At 38.3% G+C, this 19467-nt stretch overlaps 1 protein-coding gene across 11 annotated transcripts in view; it reads left to right on the plus strand.

Moving 5' to 3' along the window:
* Positions 1 to 19467, plus strand: part of NRG3 (neuregulin 3) — a 938337-nt gene that overhangs the window by 820012 nt on the left and 98858 nt on the right. For 7 of the 11 annotated variants that reach the window (XM_074374319.1, XM_074374315.1, XM_074374318.1 and 4 more), the window contains exon 4: positions 9470 to 9496. The exons of 1 other annotated variant lie outside the window; for it this stretch is intronic. In XM_074374319.1, coding sequence (XP_074230420.1) covers positions 9470 to 9496 — 27 coding nt within the window. The remainder of the gene's footprint in view (positions 1 to 9469; positions 9497 to 19467) is intronic. 3 more of the 11 variants (XM_074374316.1, XM_045522757.2, XM_045522758.2) reach the window with 1 other exon arrangement.

Raw genomic sequence — 19467 nt, forward strand, 5'->3', positions numbered from 1 at the left:
AAAAAAAAAAAAAAAAAAAAAAAAAAAAAAAATTACAGCATTAAATATTAAGTGAAGATGTTCCCCAATATTGGAACATGTTAACTTGTCAGAACGAAGCAAAGACATGTAATTAACAAGAGAGGCCAAAGAGTTGCCACATTTTCTTCCCCGTTGCCTGATTTTATGTGTTGGTTTCAGAGCACAGTACCAAATATTAGGCACTATGAATATGTGCATTTAAACAAATAGATTGATCGGTTTATTCAGATATTCATTATCCACCCATGTGTGGATTCAGTCAACAGAAATCCTTTGCACACTTACTCCCTGATGTATATAGGGCACGTCGTCCGGAAGGAGGTGAGATGGCCTGACAAATGACCACAAGATAGAATTGAAAAGGGCAAGGTGTTACTGGAAAGAACACTTCTTGGAGAATTGTCTGCACCTGGTCTGAAAAGATGAGCAAGAGGAAGCAGTTCTTCCAAAGATCGGGAGCTCTAAAGAGCATGTTGTGTTGAAGCCCTTTCTCTCATTCCGCGGGTGGAGCTGAGTTTGTGGAACAGGGGCAGAGGGTGAGCGCAGCAGTGAACGTGGCCGCCGCGGACGGCTAGAGATGAAAACCTTGTCGAGGCTTTTCTCTGCAACCCTAGTGGCTTCCAGTGCTGCTGCTGCTGCTGCTTTTAAAGACATTAAAATAAGAACTTCTTATGGAAGTAGTCACTTGTATGAATGCCTAAGCTCACTGAGGTGGTAGAACAGAAAAAGACTTTACCTCTTTCTTTTTTTTTTTTTTTATTCCCTGCAGGTGATCCGCAATTCAGTGAGGAATAAACGATGTAACTCCAAATATAGAGTTTGTGTGTGTGTGTGTGTGTGTGTGTGTATCTTTGTGTGTGTGTGTGTGTGTTTTAATGGTAACCTATTGGAAATGTCTGGAAAATCTGGAAGGCTAGGAGGCAAAGACAGCCTGAGAGAAAACATTATAGTTTATAAATATGATTTACTTAAAAAAAAACTCACGACCATATAGACCATATATCATCAATGAGAAAAGTGGTGGGATTATAAAAAAAGATTTAACAAATATTTATTTGTCATCTGCTATTCGAAAGGCAGAAGGGGAAGTGAAGAAGGGGCAGGGAGAAGGTCCTACTTTATCTAATTAGTTATGAAATAGATGTATCTCTACGAGTTATAATTCAGTGCATAATAATGCTACTCCTAAATACAGATCCTGTTTTCATTCATAGAAAAATGGAGCAGGTCATTTCAGGCATTCAGAGATGGCCTCTGGGGGAACTGAGCCTTGAAAGAATGAGATTGTAGGATGAGGACTTGGGAACTTGGGAGTCCATCAAGAAAGACATTCAAGGCTAATGTAATGGCTGGAATAAAAGCACAAGATGTGTGGATATGGGCCTATTTGAGGAAGTGCTGGCAGAGCAGAATGTTTAGAGAGTTTGGAGAAAAGGGGTGATTTCTTTTTTGTATTTTAAATGATTTTCTAGAGAAAAACTTTAAATTGCCAGCTACCTTCTGCATTTGAAGAACTATTTGTAATGCAAATAGTTTTCCATGCAAATGAATACCTTTGCATAAAACAAAATATAGCAAACAAAGTCAGAGGCATCAACAATGGACAGACCAGTCATTCAGAGGCCACAACTGCCTATCACAAATTATGGGCCCCCCCTAAGGAGTGGTGACCAAAAGGAATGAACAAAAGTGTCAGGAATGTCTTGTCTGGTCCCACGCCGTTTCTTGACGGCATCCAGCATCATTTACACACAATTGTTTTCGGTCTTGGCTCTGAAACAGTTACCCAAGCCCATCATAAATTTCCCTTTCTCTCCAGCTATCCATTTTCCTGAGTCCTAACCTAAAACTACCTCTTCCTGGTTATGACCTTACCTGCCTCCTTGTTGGAATCTTTGCTGCTTTCTTGGAGTGGACTGGCTCTTTTCTTCCTTATCATGAATGAGGCTTTTTGCCAGCTCCATTACATCACTGTATTTGCATGTTCCAGTTAAATACCTTGGGCGGTTGGTCCAGGACCAAGGCTCTTCTACTTCATCCACATCCCTTGGTTAATGGTTCTCTCTGGTCTCTCTGTCTTTGGCAGATGGGAAGCAGAAGATACCTCTTTGGGATCTCCGTGTTATCAAAGCTGTCATCGGTTGGGAAATGGGAGTTAGTTGTCTGCTCTTTGCTTAGGGGAGTGTAATTCAGAGCAGTGTTTCTTAAAATATGTCCATCATTTTCTGAATTAGTGTTCATCATGAAGATATTGCAATTTTGAACTTAGGATTATGATTAAAAGCATAGTAGTAAAACAATTTAACAAAGGCTTTAATTAATTAGCATACCAACTGAAAATACATATAATGCTGGTTGCCATATACTTCTTTCCTTTCCTTTCCTTTTTGAGTAGACTTTCTCTTATTTTGTTATAATCCTCACATCTCCTAACCTTAATCTCTTCTGTGTGTCTTCATTGGTACAAAAATGGATTGAAGTTGAAAAGTTACAACCCATAAAAGTTTACAGAACAACTCTTTCAAAGATTCCTTAAATGATTTGACATTATTAAGGAGTAAATCCTTAAAGAGCATATGTAATAATATTTGAACAGCTATGGAAAATTTAATATTTTTCCTGATCATTGACCACTTATTCAAGTGAATCTTGAATTATATACAAAAATAATGTGACAAAGAGATGCATAATTTGGACACATTCAGATACTAATCTGGTGATTTTTTTTTTCTTGACTCCAGAATTGTAGACTCATGTTAAGTAGTAATTAAATGTAGTACTTTAATTTGAGGGGGATAATTCTAGAAACATTTATGGGTATTGTTTTTCAGTATCAAAACATCCAGATATGCCCCCAAAGGAATTCAAAATATCACATATGTTGGGCAAAGGGGCTGACTCCGATGGCATTTCATTCATTTAATAAATATTTATTGAGCATCAATGAAATGTCAGACTTTAATAGTCTGGAGGGATAAATCAGTGAGCAACAGAAATGACACTTCACTCCTGGGACTGAAGATATTTTCCACCCTCGGAATATAGGAATCTATAAATATGGCTTTTAGTTTTTCACAGAAGCTTGTTTTCTTCAGCTACTAGATGGGCTTCAGCTACTTTATAGGCTGATTTTTAAAGTTATAGGAAATAATGTGTGTAGATGTGCCCGTTGAGAAAACATGGGAAGCTGAGAAGGTTGATAAAATATAAGAAAAACTGGAGAGTTTCAGAAGCAGGAACCCCTAGTGCCTCCACTTGTACAACTGTACTATCATTAATGATAGAACCAAAAAAGCAGCATTTTTGAATGAGGAATTGTTCTATGCAATAGTAATTCTATTGAATTCTTCAATGGTGAGCATGAAATCAGACTGAAGTCTAATGCTCCAAGATGTTTTCACTGGAAAATTCTACAAGCTATTTAGGCAACATTCATCGATGAGGAGCAGCCTAAACAAATAGTCACTCATCAAACCTCAGTGTAACTCTGAGTTTGGTATTTAATGTTATGGAACCAGATGCCCATCTTGAGTTTGCATTACATGAACCTATGGACAGTCTTCATGCCAGCTTGCTTCTCCTCCTTTGATACAAATGGGTATCTTTCTTTAGAGGATGAGAGGAGAATGTGAAACAGAGGTGTCGCTGTTCACCAGAAATCAGTAAGAGAGCTTTTGAGAGGAAAAATTAAGAGGCCATGTGTCAGTACGAGGCCCGTGGAAGGGAGAATGGGGCTATGTGCTTTCTCGGAAAAGTGATTTTGTTTCTCCATGATTGATGACCTGTCTGTTGTGAGGCTGGGCACAGTAATTATGTCGGGGCTTACTCTCAACAGTAGAAGAAGCTGTCAGTTCTCATGTGAGAGAGGAAAGAGGGAAATTGGGATTAGAGAGCTAGAATGGCCACAGGAGTCCTCTGACTTAGGCACATGATGCAAGGTGATTTGGGGTAAAGTTGACTTTCAGTTTATTTTACATGAAGAGAGAGAGAACTAGAAAGAACTAGAATAAAAATTTATCAGGAATTTCTTTTAAACAAGTAATAAGAGAGCTATCATTTTCTTTTTACTAATGTGATTTTTGACTGTCCAAATTTTATTCAAGAAGATGTATAAATTTTAAGATCAAATATGCATGCGCTGATAAAAATAAAATTATACGTTTAAAGGTAGCATAATTTAATGGAGGGAGCATGGACTTAAGACTCTAACCTGCATTCGTGTCCAAACTCTTGCACTAAGTAGCTGGGAAAAGGATCAGATGCTAACATCCCTCTCCTTTGAGGGCAATGTGATAGAGCTGCACGCAGTACTCAGAAAGGGCCTTTCCTGCCACTCTTGCAGACAGACTGAAAGCCTGAGGGATTCGGATCTGGCTGTTGTCTGTTCCCTGTTGTCACATTCAAGTGACAGCCAAGTGCCATGTCCTTCTAATGCACAGATAGATGCTCTGGTAGCTGGTGGGGAGCCGTATTCCCCCATCCTATAACCCCCTAGTTTTTTGGAAAGGTGCATACTCTGTGGAGCCCATGTACTGCTCCTGGAAGCAGCTTCCTTCAGCCATCACCACCAGGTCCACCCTCAGCCCTTGCCCTCCTAATCGGAAAGCTTTGACTCTACCCTAGCCTTTCCGAGTTTGCCTGTCTTGTTATAATGCAGTGAGACGCACGTGACAATGTCTTGATGTGTGACATCTCATCACCTTGTCCATGATCTTATCTGGGATCAAACAGAATATCAGGACCCACTGTTGAAGCCCGAGACAATGTATCTGTTTACAGTGATTCCAGAAACGACTAGAGAATGATAAGCTCAGGGGTTAGGGGCCAGCAAACATTCAGGACCCAACTGACCATCTTCATAAATCCAGCTGAGACCTCTTAGTTGAGATGGACCTCATCTCTGGTGTCACCACTGAAGCGTCATCTGACAAGGATCTGAGGATGGAATCTACAGAGAGATGGAACTCAGTTCAGTTATTAAGATAAACCATTTGTAACAGGCATATTTTAGGGCTGAATGACTAGTGTCCTCCACACTTACCTGGCATGTATTTCCCAGGGCGGGTGCCATAGATCACTGCTTCCACGGGATGCTTCATGACAAGGTGATCGGTTACATCAAGTTGGAAATGACTGCCTCCAGATCCCCCGCAGGAGAGTCTTGGCACACTTATGAAGTCCTTCAGGAATTTTTGTGGAGGAGAAGCCTGTTCAACTTGAAGCCAATATTTTTAACTTTTTAGAGCACAGAACAATATTTTCATGTAACATGTTTCTCCACATCTCATGGAACAAGGGTATAAATCATCCCATTTGGGACTAGTCCTGATACAATTGCCTGGCTCAATTACTTTTAATATAGGAGTAACACTGAAACCCACATTCACGCTGCATTGTCCTGGAGCCGCATCGCACGGGTTCCTCATCACAGGCTGGACAGCAATGTGTCTCATCTCGCCCTGAGGATGCAATCCAGTCAAGGAATTTTTTTTTTTTTCTTAATCTTTCTCATTCTGCCCAGATTGAGGGAGCTCTCGGTAGCCCCTAATTGTATGTCCGCATATAAATACGAGTTACTCACGCGCAAGGAATCATGGACAATTTGAAAACATGATGCGGGCCTTGAATCTCCTGGAGTCTTTGACTTTCTGGAATATCAAGTTTGTCTCCCCAGTCACCTCCCCAACCCTAAAATCTTAAGCATGTTTCAGGCAGGTCTGCAGGAGAGCTGCTGGCATTTGTTAAACATATTGCCAATTTGAAGATTATTTGGTTCAATGTCTGATACACATTCAGACACAACTCTGTATATTCCTCACTGTATATACAAGCGAATGACTTCAATTAGGCCAGGCTCGTTATGAAGAAATCTCCCTAGGAACCAATGAAAAGATATTCATAATTTGCCAGTTTGGCTCCTTGGAGAGAAGGTACCCCGCTCTGCCTCGCTTATATTGGGGACTTCATCAGTCAGCTCAGGGTGAGCGAGTAAATCAGTGGTGCTTCTGCAGTGCCCGAGGACACTTGAAAACAATTTGTTCTCGCACGTGGATTAAGTAACTCCTCCCTGAACGTCTCATTACCCGATGATCTTGTAAGAATTAGTTTTTTCTTCATCGGGAGGGCACAAGTATACTCTTGAGCATGACTGGGGACTGCTTAGTCAAGCCGCTGAGGCTCAGCTGTGTTTCCACCACTTACCAACGATGTGGTTGTGGGAGAGGTTGTCCACCTGTCTGTGCCTCTGGTCCTCACCTGTCAAATGAGGATGATCCCATCCTGAGCTTGTAATTTTCTGCGAGTTAACGCTTAAAGCAGTTCCTGGCATCTCGCAAGCGCTCAGGACAGCTTAGCCACTGCTGTATCATCAGACGGTGCAATATTCCAAAAGAACTGTGGTTAAAGTAAATCTAACTGTGAAAGAGGTGGGGAGTGTACACTCGAATACATGCCATACGGAAAAGCAAACTGCTCTGGCTTAAGCTACGCACCTCCTCTTTTACCCCAGTATCTGCGCAGTTCTTGGCACCTGGTTTGTTGAGTGAATGAATAAGTAAATCATGAATTGATTCATTCTCACTACATTTCTCTTGATGTTTTCACGCAGGCCTGAGTATCCCCAGGAAAGCTGTTTGCTTTAAGAAACAGCTGGGGAAGGGTTATGAGAAATCTTGTGGTTTACGTTCTGTGAGTGACTCCGTTGACAAAATTAATTGCCTTTCTGTCATGCTCTTCGTGGATTTTCACAGATCCTTTTGTCTGTTAACAAAGCCTATCAGTATCTTTAAACCTGCAGTAATGATCACAGTGTTTAGTATTTTAATAAAAGAATGGAAACGTGTGTGTGTGTGTGTGAGAGGGGGGAGAGAGAGAAAGGGAAATTTGAATAAGATCTGACATTTTATTTGTATGTTTCAGTGCTATCAGTTTTCGTGAACGTTTTTATAAAAATTAAACAATTTCCCTACAAAATCTAAGACTATGAATGCCACATTGCTTGATAGTATTTCTGAGGATTACAACTCGTATAATCAGATGTAACTCTTCTGCTGCGTTGAGTAGACAGGTTTCCTTTTTCTTAAGACGTGTACTTAACACCTTTCGGTGTTCGAATAACTTTCAGATTCGGATTTCTGTTTCTTGTGCTGGTTGTGAATTCATCGTGGTTTAGAGTATTCAGATTGCTCTCAAGTTCATCAAGCATGCCACTCATTTCTTAGTGCAACCTGCAGGCTCACAGAGCCTGATTCTCCGTTATCACATGGAGGTGGACCAGCCAAGGCTGTGGGAAGAATGAAGAGTGACCATGGGTTATACTTGCCAGCGAAACAGACTGTGCAGAGCCAACCATTTCTGAACCATCTCAGCTCTACCAGAAAGTCTTGTTCCCCGAGGCTAGGGCAAATGCCTGTTCTGGCTGCATGCAAGAGTCTTTTTTTATTCGCAATCTTTTTGTTTTTTTTTTTTTGTTGTTGTTCTTCCTTTAGTCTCATGATAAGGCAATCTCACCCCCATCCCTGCTTTAAAATACCACAATGCTAATCTCTCTCCAGTGTCCTACGTGCACACAATCATGAAGCTTTTTATTCACACAGGAACCCAAACATTGTCTTTCCTACTTTTCTACAATCAAGTTTCCATTCTTTCCCAAAGCACATTCTTTTCCTCCCAAGAGCAAGCTAACAGGTCCTTGGCCGCTCCATCCGATGCACATTGCCTGCTTTTCCACTACAGCACTGTCGCTAAGGATTTCCAGGGCTTTTTCTGCTGTGGGCTCCCACTGATTTCTGAATTACTTGAGAACAAAAATCCTGCTTGTCGTGGAAGTGTTAGATATCTGTCATACTGTATATTAAGCTGTCAAAAAAAATGCCATGAAAAGGAAGAAAGGCATCTACTTTTTAAAAACATTGTTACTGTCTGTCTTTATATAAGAGAAATTTCTCAATTAAAATAGGTCCTAGTCACTTAAAAATAAACTATTTACAGGCAGATTCATAGATACATGAAGTAGATTAGAGGTTACCAGAGCCTGGGTGGGAGGGGAAAATGGGAAATTAGTGCTTAGTGGGTAAGCTTTCTCTTGGGCGCGATGGCAAAGCTTTGGAAATATCTGGGTCATGGTTAGAGAGCATTGTGAATGTAATTAATACCACTGAATGGCACACTTAAAATTATTAAAATAACAGATTTTATGCTATATATATATATATGGTATATAGAATAGAACAGAATTTAAATAGAATTTAAAAATGAGTCATTTACAAATAAGAAAGGCATTGAAATGTTCAAGATAACTAAACGTATTTTTTTAAAAAAGAAAATCCTTACTAAATAGAGAACTCGTAAGAGGAAGTCCAGAAATTTGTCCTGGAAACCGACACAATTGTAGTTAAACTTTTTTTTTCTTTTAATCCTCACTTAAGAAACATTACTACCACAGAAACCACCATTGAATAATGCAACGAATTTTAAAAGTGATGTAAGTGAATAACAAGGATTAAAAGAAAGCACCACTGAAGTAAGCAACTCAGGTTGAATGCCTGGACATAGCAGGGCCCAGTTTTTCCCTCTGCTCATCACAGAAGACATTAGCTGGTCAGAATGGTCTGCTGGCCACAGGAACAGCGAACAGACACGAGCACATCTGTCTTTTGCTTTTGCTAGGAAGTGCCACCAAGTTTAACAGTCGTAGGACTAAAGGGTCAGATAGACTGGATTTGTGCCCTAGATCTGCCTCATGTAAGATTTTTAGTCTCACTGAAGCATGGTTTTCTCACCTAAAAAAATAAAGGGGAAAAAAATCCAAAATCATTTCTTTTTTTTTTTTTTTTTTTGTCAAGGTGAGGAGTGCCTGGTTAAGACCTGTCATGCAGAAGTTCTTTTACCTGCATGTTATTACCTACGTAGAGGTTCAGATAAGCTTGTGTTGAACAAGTAATTATTCTACGTAATATATCATGAGTCCTGAAGATAAGTTTAGTACCAGATATTCTTTGTGTGAATAGCTGATTTTTCCTTTTTCTTTCTTTCTTTCTTTCTTTCTTTCTTTCTTTCTTTCTTTCTTTCTTTCTTTCTTTCTTTCTTTCTTTCTTTCTTTCTTTCTTTCCTTCTTTCCTTCTTTCCTTTCTTTCCTTTCTTTTCTTTCTTTTCTTTCTTTTCTTTCTTTCCTATTTTTTGGGCTACATTTATACTTAGCATACTTGGCAATATAATTCCAGGCTATTGGGAAATACCAGTCAGTGTTGACAGCACCCCTAATTGTGGGCAAATGATAAATTATCTTTTGCAAACAAATGTGGTGTTACAATTGAGACACGATTTTTTTTTTTTTTTTTTTTTTTTGCCTTAAAAGGCCAGTCTTGTAAGCATTTATTTCTGTGTGGAATTTTTTCTAATCTTTCTCTCTTCTTCTGTTTCCCTTTCTTACATGCTGACTTCGATGTAGCAGACCACTTGGGGATTGAATTCATGGGTAAGACTACACAATTTGCTCCTTAAATATCTGGAAAAAGCCAAGTTTGATCATGTACATAGTGTTTCCTTCCCCATCTGATTATAATTGAAATGTCTCACTATCAGATGCTAATAGTAGTCAAAAAATGTTTCTGTTGATTTTTCACTAAGTAATGGCTCAAAATGAAAGACTTAACTGCTTACTGGGAAGGCAATTTAATGTTAAGTGCAGCTCTGGACTCTTACGGAAGTTTGATTTGGCTCCTGGCTTTGCTTGTTCGCTCTAATTCTCAATCTTCTTATCTTTAAATAGGGATAATAATAATTCCTATTTTGCTGCACATATGAATTGCTTAGCACAATGTCTGCAAGATGGCACACACTCAGTAAATGATGGAAAACAGTGGTGATGGTTTAAAAACGTCAGTTTTTGTTACTTTCTGCTCTAATTTTTTTCCTTCTGCATGATGACGGCTTTGGATGCACTTTGGTATCAATCTTAATTTTGCAGTATGGGCTCTATAGATATTTCCATTTACAAAATTGTAATATTTATTTTGAACGTTTGGCAGTGAATGGTGTTTTATTAAAAGGATTAGAAGTCCTTTCACACTAATTATTTTCTATACTCATAGATAATTACATGAAGAATCAGACATTTTTCTGAGTCTATATTATTGTAAAATGGGGTTGGGGGTGGGGGAAGATTCCAGAGTGTTGCTAGGCATCATATTGCTAAAATGGAAAGATACTCAGGAGTTAAAGTGAGTGAACTTGAGATCCAAATTTGAATCTAAATTTATAGTTTCTTTTTGATTGGCTTTTGTTGAACTTCAGATTTTTCTCTTATATGATATAGATACGAATACTTTGTTTTATACAGGTATATGTTTACTGTGATAATATTTACAGATTTGCTTGTATTCATTTATTCGTTCACCTATTCGTTCAGAACGTATTTATCAATTATTTACTCTAAGGAAAAAAAAAAGGCAAAATGCTAGAGATAAAATAGTAAGTAAAAATGGACAAAAACCTGGTTCAGTGGCGCTTAGAGTCTAGTAAGTTTACAGATGATAATTAGGTGATAAAGCTGATAAATATAAAATTGCAAGTTTCTTAATACCTATTCCAGGCAAGATAGTACTAGCTTGGAGTAGTGTGATAGTGGAAGAAAGATGTGGAAAAAGTTGATAAGATATTTAGGACATGATATCAACAAATATTTGAGAGGAATTGATGCTGAAGGTCAAAAAAGGGAGCTTATGAAGGATGACTTCAGAGTTTATAATTTTGATGTTTATATAAAACGTGGGCTCATTTTCTGAAAAAGAAGACTAGAAGAGTAACAGATTTACGGGAGATGGTTTCCAGATTAGGTTGGGAACTTTCAAGTTCTGGGTGCTTTTGATATATCTGAGAGAAGGTGTCAAGTTGGGAGTCATATTGCTGGAAGTTTTGAGGGTTAACTAGAGATTAGTGATTGCATATTTATACTAAAGTTGATCTTCCTATTGTGAGATATTATTCATGAGGGCTCTAGCACCTGGGTTTTAGATCGTAGAAAAAGCAGACAGCTCAATTCCTGCAGATTTGGGGTTTTGCTAGATAGAAGTGATGAAATCTCATAAGGGCAATGAAATTCAGGATCATATTAAAATGACGCACTGTAGAATATAAGGTAGGTGTGGAAGGAAGTGAAGAAAGGATGGCTGTCAGTGAGTAGTCACCCTGGGGATGCTCAGACAAGCTGTTCGTATGAAGAGGACGTGGTAGTCACATGGGCCAGGGATTACAGAAAATTATAAGCATGGTCACGCAGTAGAGTGTCAGTTGTTGAGAAGGATATGTGGTTTGTACTTTCCTCATTTCCTGACGATGGTGGAGATTAACATCATGGACGTTGGAGCATCAACAGTCATTTGAGGGTAGAGGGTACTTCTCCTTATCAATAGAGAAATTTGCTCCACTGAACTGTGGTGATTGCAGGCTCAGAGAACAGAGGCCCCAGAAGTTAGGTAGTAGAATGACTGTAGATGTAAGAAACACTGCATGGCGGTGGGTGGCACTGAAGTCGCCTCAAACAGCACAAGAGTATAGCCGGAAACTAAAATTGCTACACCAGTAGTCAAGAAATGGACAAGTCACCATCTTTTGGGGCTTTTCCCCTGAGGACTTTCAGTGACTAATACGTTATAGTACAATGATTTGGTATGACACCAAAGATATGTTATGAAGAGGTCTGTTTTAAAACATTTAAAATAATTTAGCTACTGGTAGGGGAAAAAATAAGAGGTTATTGCGTACTTCATTTATATGACTCTCAAGACTAACTGAAGTTACAATGAGTCTTTTAAAAGCTGGAGTCAAATCAGAGCTAAAAGCCTCACGGGAAATGAATTCTCACTGTGTGAATGTCTGGCTTCAGCAGTAGAGATTGCCTTGCAGGGAAGAGGCTGGGCAACAACTCAAAGTTAAGGGTTTACTTAGTGTGCATGTCGATAATGGGAAATAATGAAGGATTAAAGGATTATTTGGAATGGTGAATAGGTTTATAGACAATAAGTTAACCACCATCACTGACCTCACTAATTCTAGACACTGTTTACCCCCACAGGTTGCTTTAACGAATATGTTCTGTTTGTTGATTTGGGGATAAATATTTTCAGATTTAACTTGTAATGTTAGAATCCACATGAGTAAAATTTGTTCCATGGACGATGGTATTGTCCCAATAATATGACATCTCTAGGTATAAATTAAGCTGGGAAGCAGAAATGTAGGCATAATTTCTACAAATTAAATTGTGGTTTATTAGGGTGCCTGTAAGTAATCAGTGCCAGCTCTGTCTGAATGAATTTCAGAATACCTTTTTTCTCAAATCTCTTCATTCTTGTTTTGAGCAATGTTAATTTCATCCTCCCTCAAGTTGAAACATAGATCACAAGGTGATGATCGGAAGCACATGTGTCTTTCCCACAAGTCTTTGCACTCCCAATGGCCATGTCTGTGTGCACTCCTATTGACCAAAACCTGAAAATCTCATAAAGTTGAATAAATTCTTAGTTGCAACAGAGAATTCCAAATCATATGCTTTAAGAATCCTACTATTGTTTAATCAACATATACTTACCATATTTACATATGCTGAATGTATAAAATATTGAATATGTAGGTATATAATCTACATCCCTTTAATGGCCAAAGGCTCTGAAACTAAAAATAGAGAAAGCTACACATAACTGAGGTTGCATAATAAGTGCTGTTAAAATAGTGTAGGCAAAATACAATGAAAGAAGAAATAAAAATAAAAGCCACTAAATGGGCTTGGGAAATTCAGAGACATCTTCCCAGGGGTGGAGAAATTTAAGCTGGGTATCAGCCAATGTGGATAAGCTGTACCAAGTGTTGCTGTAGTCCAAATCTAAACTAGCCCCCCATTGCTTCCACGTTAGTGTGAGCCTTGTTATTTCAGTCTCTCTATCTGGGTCTCTGAGCTCCCTAGTGACACTACTTTAGAACGGAAGAGAGGACATCAACTTCAGTAAAGACACTTAACCAAAAAGCTTTTCTGAGTTGATTTATTAATTTTAAAGACTAATTATTCTATAAATAAACCATGCCAAACCCAATGTCCATTAAACTGCCAGTATTCAAATGGATTTTTCCTTAAGTATATTCATGAATTTTTCCTAATGATGCTACTGGATTGGACTAATGGAAATTTCAACAACAAATGCTGCTCTGAAATACAATACCAGTTGAAAAATACAGCTAACTGACATTTGAAGTTGAATGACAATACAAAATTGTGTTTGTGAAAAAAATTAAAATTAAAGAGTTGATACTAAAACAATAATGAAAAAATATTTTTTGAATTTGTAATTGAACCTACTCATTCATGTACACATGAGGGAAAATTGAGATTTTTTTAAGGTCAGGTGTTCAAACTTCCCCTCACAGTGTGGCTAAATCAGGTGATGGAAGAAACAAACTTCTTTGTAAGCTCAAGTACTTATTGAGCTGTGTGAGAAATCCAACCAATCATCTAGACGAGACAGATGGCCAAAGGGCATGTCAGACTGGCCAAGTTTGGAAGGTGCATTGATCATGAAGAGGGATTTCTCATCTGAGAAACATCTCGCTACTATGTCAAGTGCTCAATCATGGAGCATATCTCGTTATATCCACTTGAGCCATTTGTTACACAGCTATGTCTCTGACAATGCCCTGATGCATTTGATGCTTTAGGTATGAAAGATGTTTGTATAAAAGCAGGTGCAGTGCCATTTGCAAACATATTAGCAAACCACAGGGAGAACTGAAGACTGTGTGAGAGATATTTTAGGCAAATTTCTTTCATTCTCATCTGGAAAAATAAAATGAACTCTGTCAGTTAAATGTCTTGTTTGTGATTTGATGTTGTGTTTCAGATAGCATAATATATGCAATCTGAGTAAAATCTGGTATAATTTTTTTAAATTAAAAGATATATAACATATATAAGCCCAAGTTTTATAAAACTTGGGAAAAGTCAAATTTTTAACTAAAATCTTCAAAAGATATTTAAAATAATCTTTATAATTTGAAGTGAGAAAGGGAAGAAAGAAAAATATTTTTTCTTGAAGAAGAGGCTTAGAAATATCTATGGTCTAAAATATGTGTATAGATTCAGAACTGAGAAAGTTCATAATTTAAACTTTACCATATATTTAGTACCTCTTCATCTCCTCATGGAAAAAGATAGTTTTAGAATACTTTAGTAAGCCCTGAAGATAATCTCATGAGAAATGACCAGGTTCTAATTCTGTTTGGTTGATATGAAGTAAGGATACTTTCCATAATGCTACACTGCTTATTCTGAATGAATTAAATCTAACATATGTCAATATGTCAATCAAATGAGTTGTGTATGCCCTGATTTGTGAAATGGCATTAGGGTTATGGAAGTGAGGATCTCCCTTCTCTAGGCTGAAATCTCTGAATTAGACTTATTTGGAACAGAAATATTTTGTTCACTTGAATATATTGTGTTTTCTTATAAAATAAAATGGCAATTTATGGATAAATGTCTTTGTATGTGTGTTTGTGTAGGGAGATGAATTCAAAAGAGTATTTGTTTAGTTTTTCTTATATTAAACCACATAAGAAATCGGAGGTGTCAGAGTAATATACGTTAACATGATTTAATGCTTAACATACGCCACCGAATCTATATTATTTCATTGAACTCTCAAAAAAATGCAAAAGGTAGGAATTATTTATATCATTATCTTATAAATGACAGAACTGAGGTCTAAGTAGATGAATTATCTCCTCCAAAGAGCAAGGGTGTGGTGAATACTGGATTTGGACCAAAGTCTGTCTTCCTCCAGACCTGCTGGATTCTACTGGGGAATCAGCTGCTGAGCACCTAAGACAGTGGGGGCTTCATGATTACCCACGGGATTGTACTCTGGCAATCTGGCAATGTTTCAAGTGGCAATGCAATTCTGTATCTAGTCCCAAAGTTTAAAAGTAATGTTTTTCCAACTACCATGAGGTCATAAGAGTCTTAGATGGTAACTCACGTTATCCAAGTTATAAAAAAAACTTAAAATGAACCAGATGCCAGTCTATAGCTTTACATTCAGAATTTTAACTGCCATGTGTACCAAAAGGCTCACATTGGCTGGTAATTTTAGCCTCTTATGTAGAATAATCTATAGATACTGTGTTGCATTTGAAGGTTTCTTGGTGGTTATAGACTGTTGGGTGCCATTAGTTGGGTGCCTCTACTGTTGAGTGCCATTGGGGTATAACACCCTTACACATCCATCTCCTATGATGAGAGATCTGCGCCAGATGGTGCAGTGAGTCAACCGTCTCTTCGATGATTTCCCAAAATGCTGCTTAAAGAACTCTTCAGTAATCTTGTTTTCTCACTTATTTTTCTCTTTAGCAATGTGACCACTCCCTCTCTTTACACTATGAATTTTTATAAGTCTCAGTACAAGAGTTAATAATTTAGCTCTCTCAGTCACATGCATCTCTAAGTCTTCTTCCTTCCTTCCCTCCCTCTCTCCCATCCTTCTTTCTTTTCTTTCTTACTTTCTGCTTCTTTTTTTTTAATGAAGAGATATCTTGATTTGTTTGGTTTTTCCGAAGGCTCCTTAGCCACAAGTATAAGGATAGTGTTTGGCTTTACATATATGATTAATCTAACGTTGGACATTAGCAGATATTGGTACGTACAGTGGTTAGAAGTAAAAATCTCTAAACAAAGTCATGACTACTCAGTCAGATAAACTAAATTCTGACAGAATTTTCAGGCAGGATTAAAAGATTTCCGTGATCTTCTCTGAGGAATGACTATAAGCAAGAGATGGAAAATATGCAGCTGTATTAATTATGATTTCTGTAAAGGAGAAAAATGGACATTTCTGTAAATACATTTGTAGACTGGATTCCAGAATTGGTTAATGAAGTTTTGTAGGTAGACACTGAGAAATGTATTTGTTGTGAACTATTAGAAAAAGCAGGATTGTTCACTGAAAGCTGACATAGGACCACTATATTTTTGCTACATTAATATTAATTACATTAATGAATAATTTTCATTAAACTGGTAAATGACTAAATTGGGAGCGTCTGTGTAGGTAATGAATATCTAGCCTTAGCAAAACCTTGGGTACATTCTCATCAACTTCTTTTGTAATATGGTGAAACATGGGTTATATCAATTTAATGGTAGGTGGATTTGGGGCAATAAAATACGATATGGAGAATCAAGATCATCCATGAGTGGAGCTTCTGGCTGCTTCTATGGAAATATTTTTATTAAGGGAATAAAAAAAGACATAAATTAGACACTCACAAAATTATTGAACTTTTTTATGAAGGACATCAGACTCTCAGCAAGTTCACGATTCAGTGTGTGCGACTTTTTCTATGAAGGGTGATTATACTTTATCAGATTGAATTAAGATCTAACAGAAAGGACTGGTTTTGTGGATTGTCAACAGAATTTGAGATCTTAACCAGTATCAAGTTAATTACATTTATATGTCAATTATCTAAAACGTGCATTAGTTGAGAGTAGCTTCCAAAGATCTTCTGAACTGTGCTAGCAAAAAGAAGAATGTGAAAAAGAGAGCAACAAAGATGTTCAGATTGTCATTGGAAAGTAAATCCCAAAGAGGTTAAATAACAAATAGACCTTGATATCCAATTCCCGATGGCCATTGTTTGAGGAGTCAGGATGAAGCTGTGCAATAGGAGAAAAAAAATGGATGATGGTTGGAATATCTAAAGATGCAACAAAGTGAAGGCAATACTGTTTCTTCTCAAGAAACAGAGAGTCGCTTCGTAGGCTCTTAATGGCTCAGCCAGTCAGAATGTGTGGAGCCCCTTCGGAGGGTCAAGCCCCGTGCCAGACAGAGCAACACAAAGGCAAGGACAACAGACTCTCAACAAGTTCACGGTTCAGTGTGTGCGACGGACTGGCAAACCAGTGTTTGCAGCTCAGTGCCAAAAGGACTTCAGTTGAAGTTTGGGTGTTTCTTTTATTTTCTGTTTTACAAAAAGCAAGATGGGGTTTCTCAGTCATTTGCAAGATGTTAATATGTGGTTTGTACTCACATGCATAAACAGAGTTTGAGTCCACATACACGTGGGAAATAACGAGGTTCTGTACCTCTGTTGCATGATTTCACAAAGCCTTTGGTATGCTTCCCTCTATTTATAAATCTCAAAGAGAAGATTATAGTAGGCAACATTTTCTGAATTATTTTTCCAGAAGAGTACATTTCATAGGACTAGGGTCTTAGGGACTGTACTCTGCTAAATCCTGGGAGAAAGGAACAGAGAGGAGGGAGCACCCACGTCTCATTAGAACAGTTGGGGACATCTTTACATGGAGGAAGAAAAAGTGCTCCTGCAGTGGGGAGATGGCAGTAGGAAGCAGGAGGGAGAGAAAAAGGAGGAACACGGGTAAAAATACAAGATGAAAGCACAGCGGATCCAGGAACCGCCGAGAGGTCCTGGGTAATTGAAGAAAGCAGTAACGTGAAATGCTGGGTGGTAAGTGGTGTGGTCGGTCAGTCAGGTCAGAGCACATCATGACGACCTTATGATGCCCTTGGAAAGAAGTATAATTTTATCTTGTTGTGCAAGAAAGCCTTCAGAGGTTTCAAGCAGGGGAGTGATCAGATTTCCTTTAAACAGCTTATTCCGTCAGTAGCTGTGGGTAGAGGTTGCCTGAAGGCATTGCATGCAAAATCCCAGCTAATGGGCCAAGCTCGGGATTTTACTTCAAATATTCACCGAATGTTTGCTCTTTGAACAACACTGTTAAGGTTATACAGAGGAAGAGGCAAAGGCAGAGCACCTGGGGGAGCCGTGGGGACGAGGCGCAGTGAGCAGAGCCGTGGCCATAGTGCTCTTTGAAGGGAGGGGAGGATTTCTGTGGGCAGAGGCGGAAACATCATAATGAAGAGGTTAGAATAAACAGGACCAGGAGGAGGCAAATGTGTTTGGAAATATTTTTTTTCTTATCTGCAAAGGAAAATTGCATTTTACTTTAAATTATATATAACACTTTATTTGAAATGTAAATCAAATTGTGTCATTCCTCTGCGTGAAACTTTCTAATGGATTCAGAATGAAATACAGCTATAAGTTGCCCTGCCAAGCCCTCCGTGATCTGGCACTGCCTCCCTCCCTGACTTCACTTCCTACCACTCTCCTCCTAGTTCACGGTATTTCTACCACATCAGTCTTCTTCTTATTCCTCTGTCTACCTCAGGACCTTTGCACTGGCCATTGTCGCAGTATTAGATACCCTACTCATCTGACATGCTTGGTTCCTATTCATCAGAAAAGCTTCACTTCAAATATACTTCCTAAGAGACTTTCCCTAACCACTTTATTTTATGCATTTCCTAACTCATTCATATTAGCTTCTTTTGTTTCTTGCATAGAATCCATTGCTGTCTAATTGATTTATTTCACTTGTCCTTATCAGTCTCCCCACTAGAAAGTAAGTTCTGTGAGATGCAACTTATTGTTGCATCTCCAGCATAATGTTTAGCATAATTATAAGAGCTTAATAAATATTTGTTAAATTCACGAATTTAAATGTTGGATGTTTCTTTGAATTCTTCATTTGCTTGAATGATTAAAAAAGAAAAGGTATAAGTTAAAATAGCAATGAAATCCAAGGTCCTGTGGTTTAGTTCTAAATAAGTAACTCTCAGTCACCAACATTCTTTCTGGATATGTCCCGTGTTTAAGTGATGGGTGACATACAAGGACTTCTCAAAGGTGTGGCTTTCAGCTCATTCAGGTGTTCTATGCAGCCCTAGAAGGGGGCCAGTGTCTTAGAGCTCCTGACTGGCCATAGAATAGCTCAGGAATTGGTTGTTATCACTCAGCTCTGTGCTTTCTGGTAGTGTCATCATCGCACTTGGAGAAACTGAGAATAATGGAATAACCTAGGTAGTCAGAACAATAGAATTCAAGAACTTTCAACTTTAACTTTCATCCCAGGCACTGGGAAGCATGTTACAATGTCAATTCCTGTCTTCAGCCTTAGATATCTGAGTAGGTCGTTCTGGGATGGACCCCAGGCTCTTAGTTTTTAACATTTGAGGTAGGAGGTCTCTGTCTACAGGATGAGACATTTTGACATAAAGGGGCAGGCAGACTTGATTTAATTTCTAGCCCCACCATTTCATAAATGTATAACCTAGGGCAAGAGATTTATCACCTCTGATCTTGGAGTTTCCAAGCTGTGTCAGAGGGGTGATGGCATTATCAGTCTCACAGGGATCGTTGGAAAGATCAAAATATATAAAGCATACAAAGCGCTTAGCACGACGCTTGGCAAGTATTAAATTCTCAATCAAATGAGCTGTTGTAACTACTGCTCCTTCTGGAAGTGACTTCAGAGATGTGGATTTCTGACCCAAATTCTATCTGAGATTTCACTCTAGGTTGTTCCCATCACTC

This window comes from Camelus bactrianus, chromosome 11, assembly GCF_048773025.1.
Source record: "Camelus bactrianus isolate YW-2024 breed Bactrian camel chromosome 11, ASM4877302v1, whole genome shotgun sequence".
Taxonomy (NCBI): Eukaryota; Metazoa; Chordata; class Mammalia; order Artiodactyla; family Camelidae; genus Camelus; species Camelus bactrianus.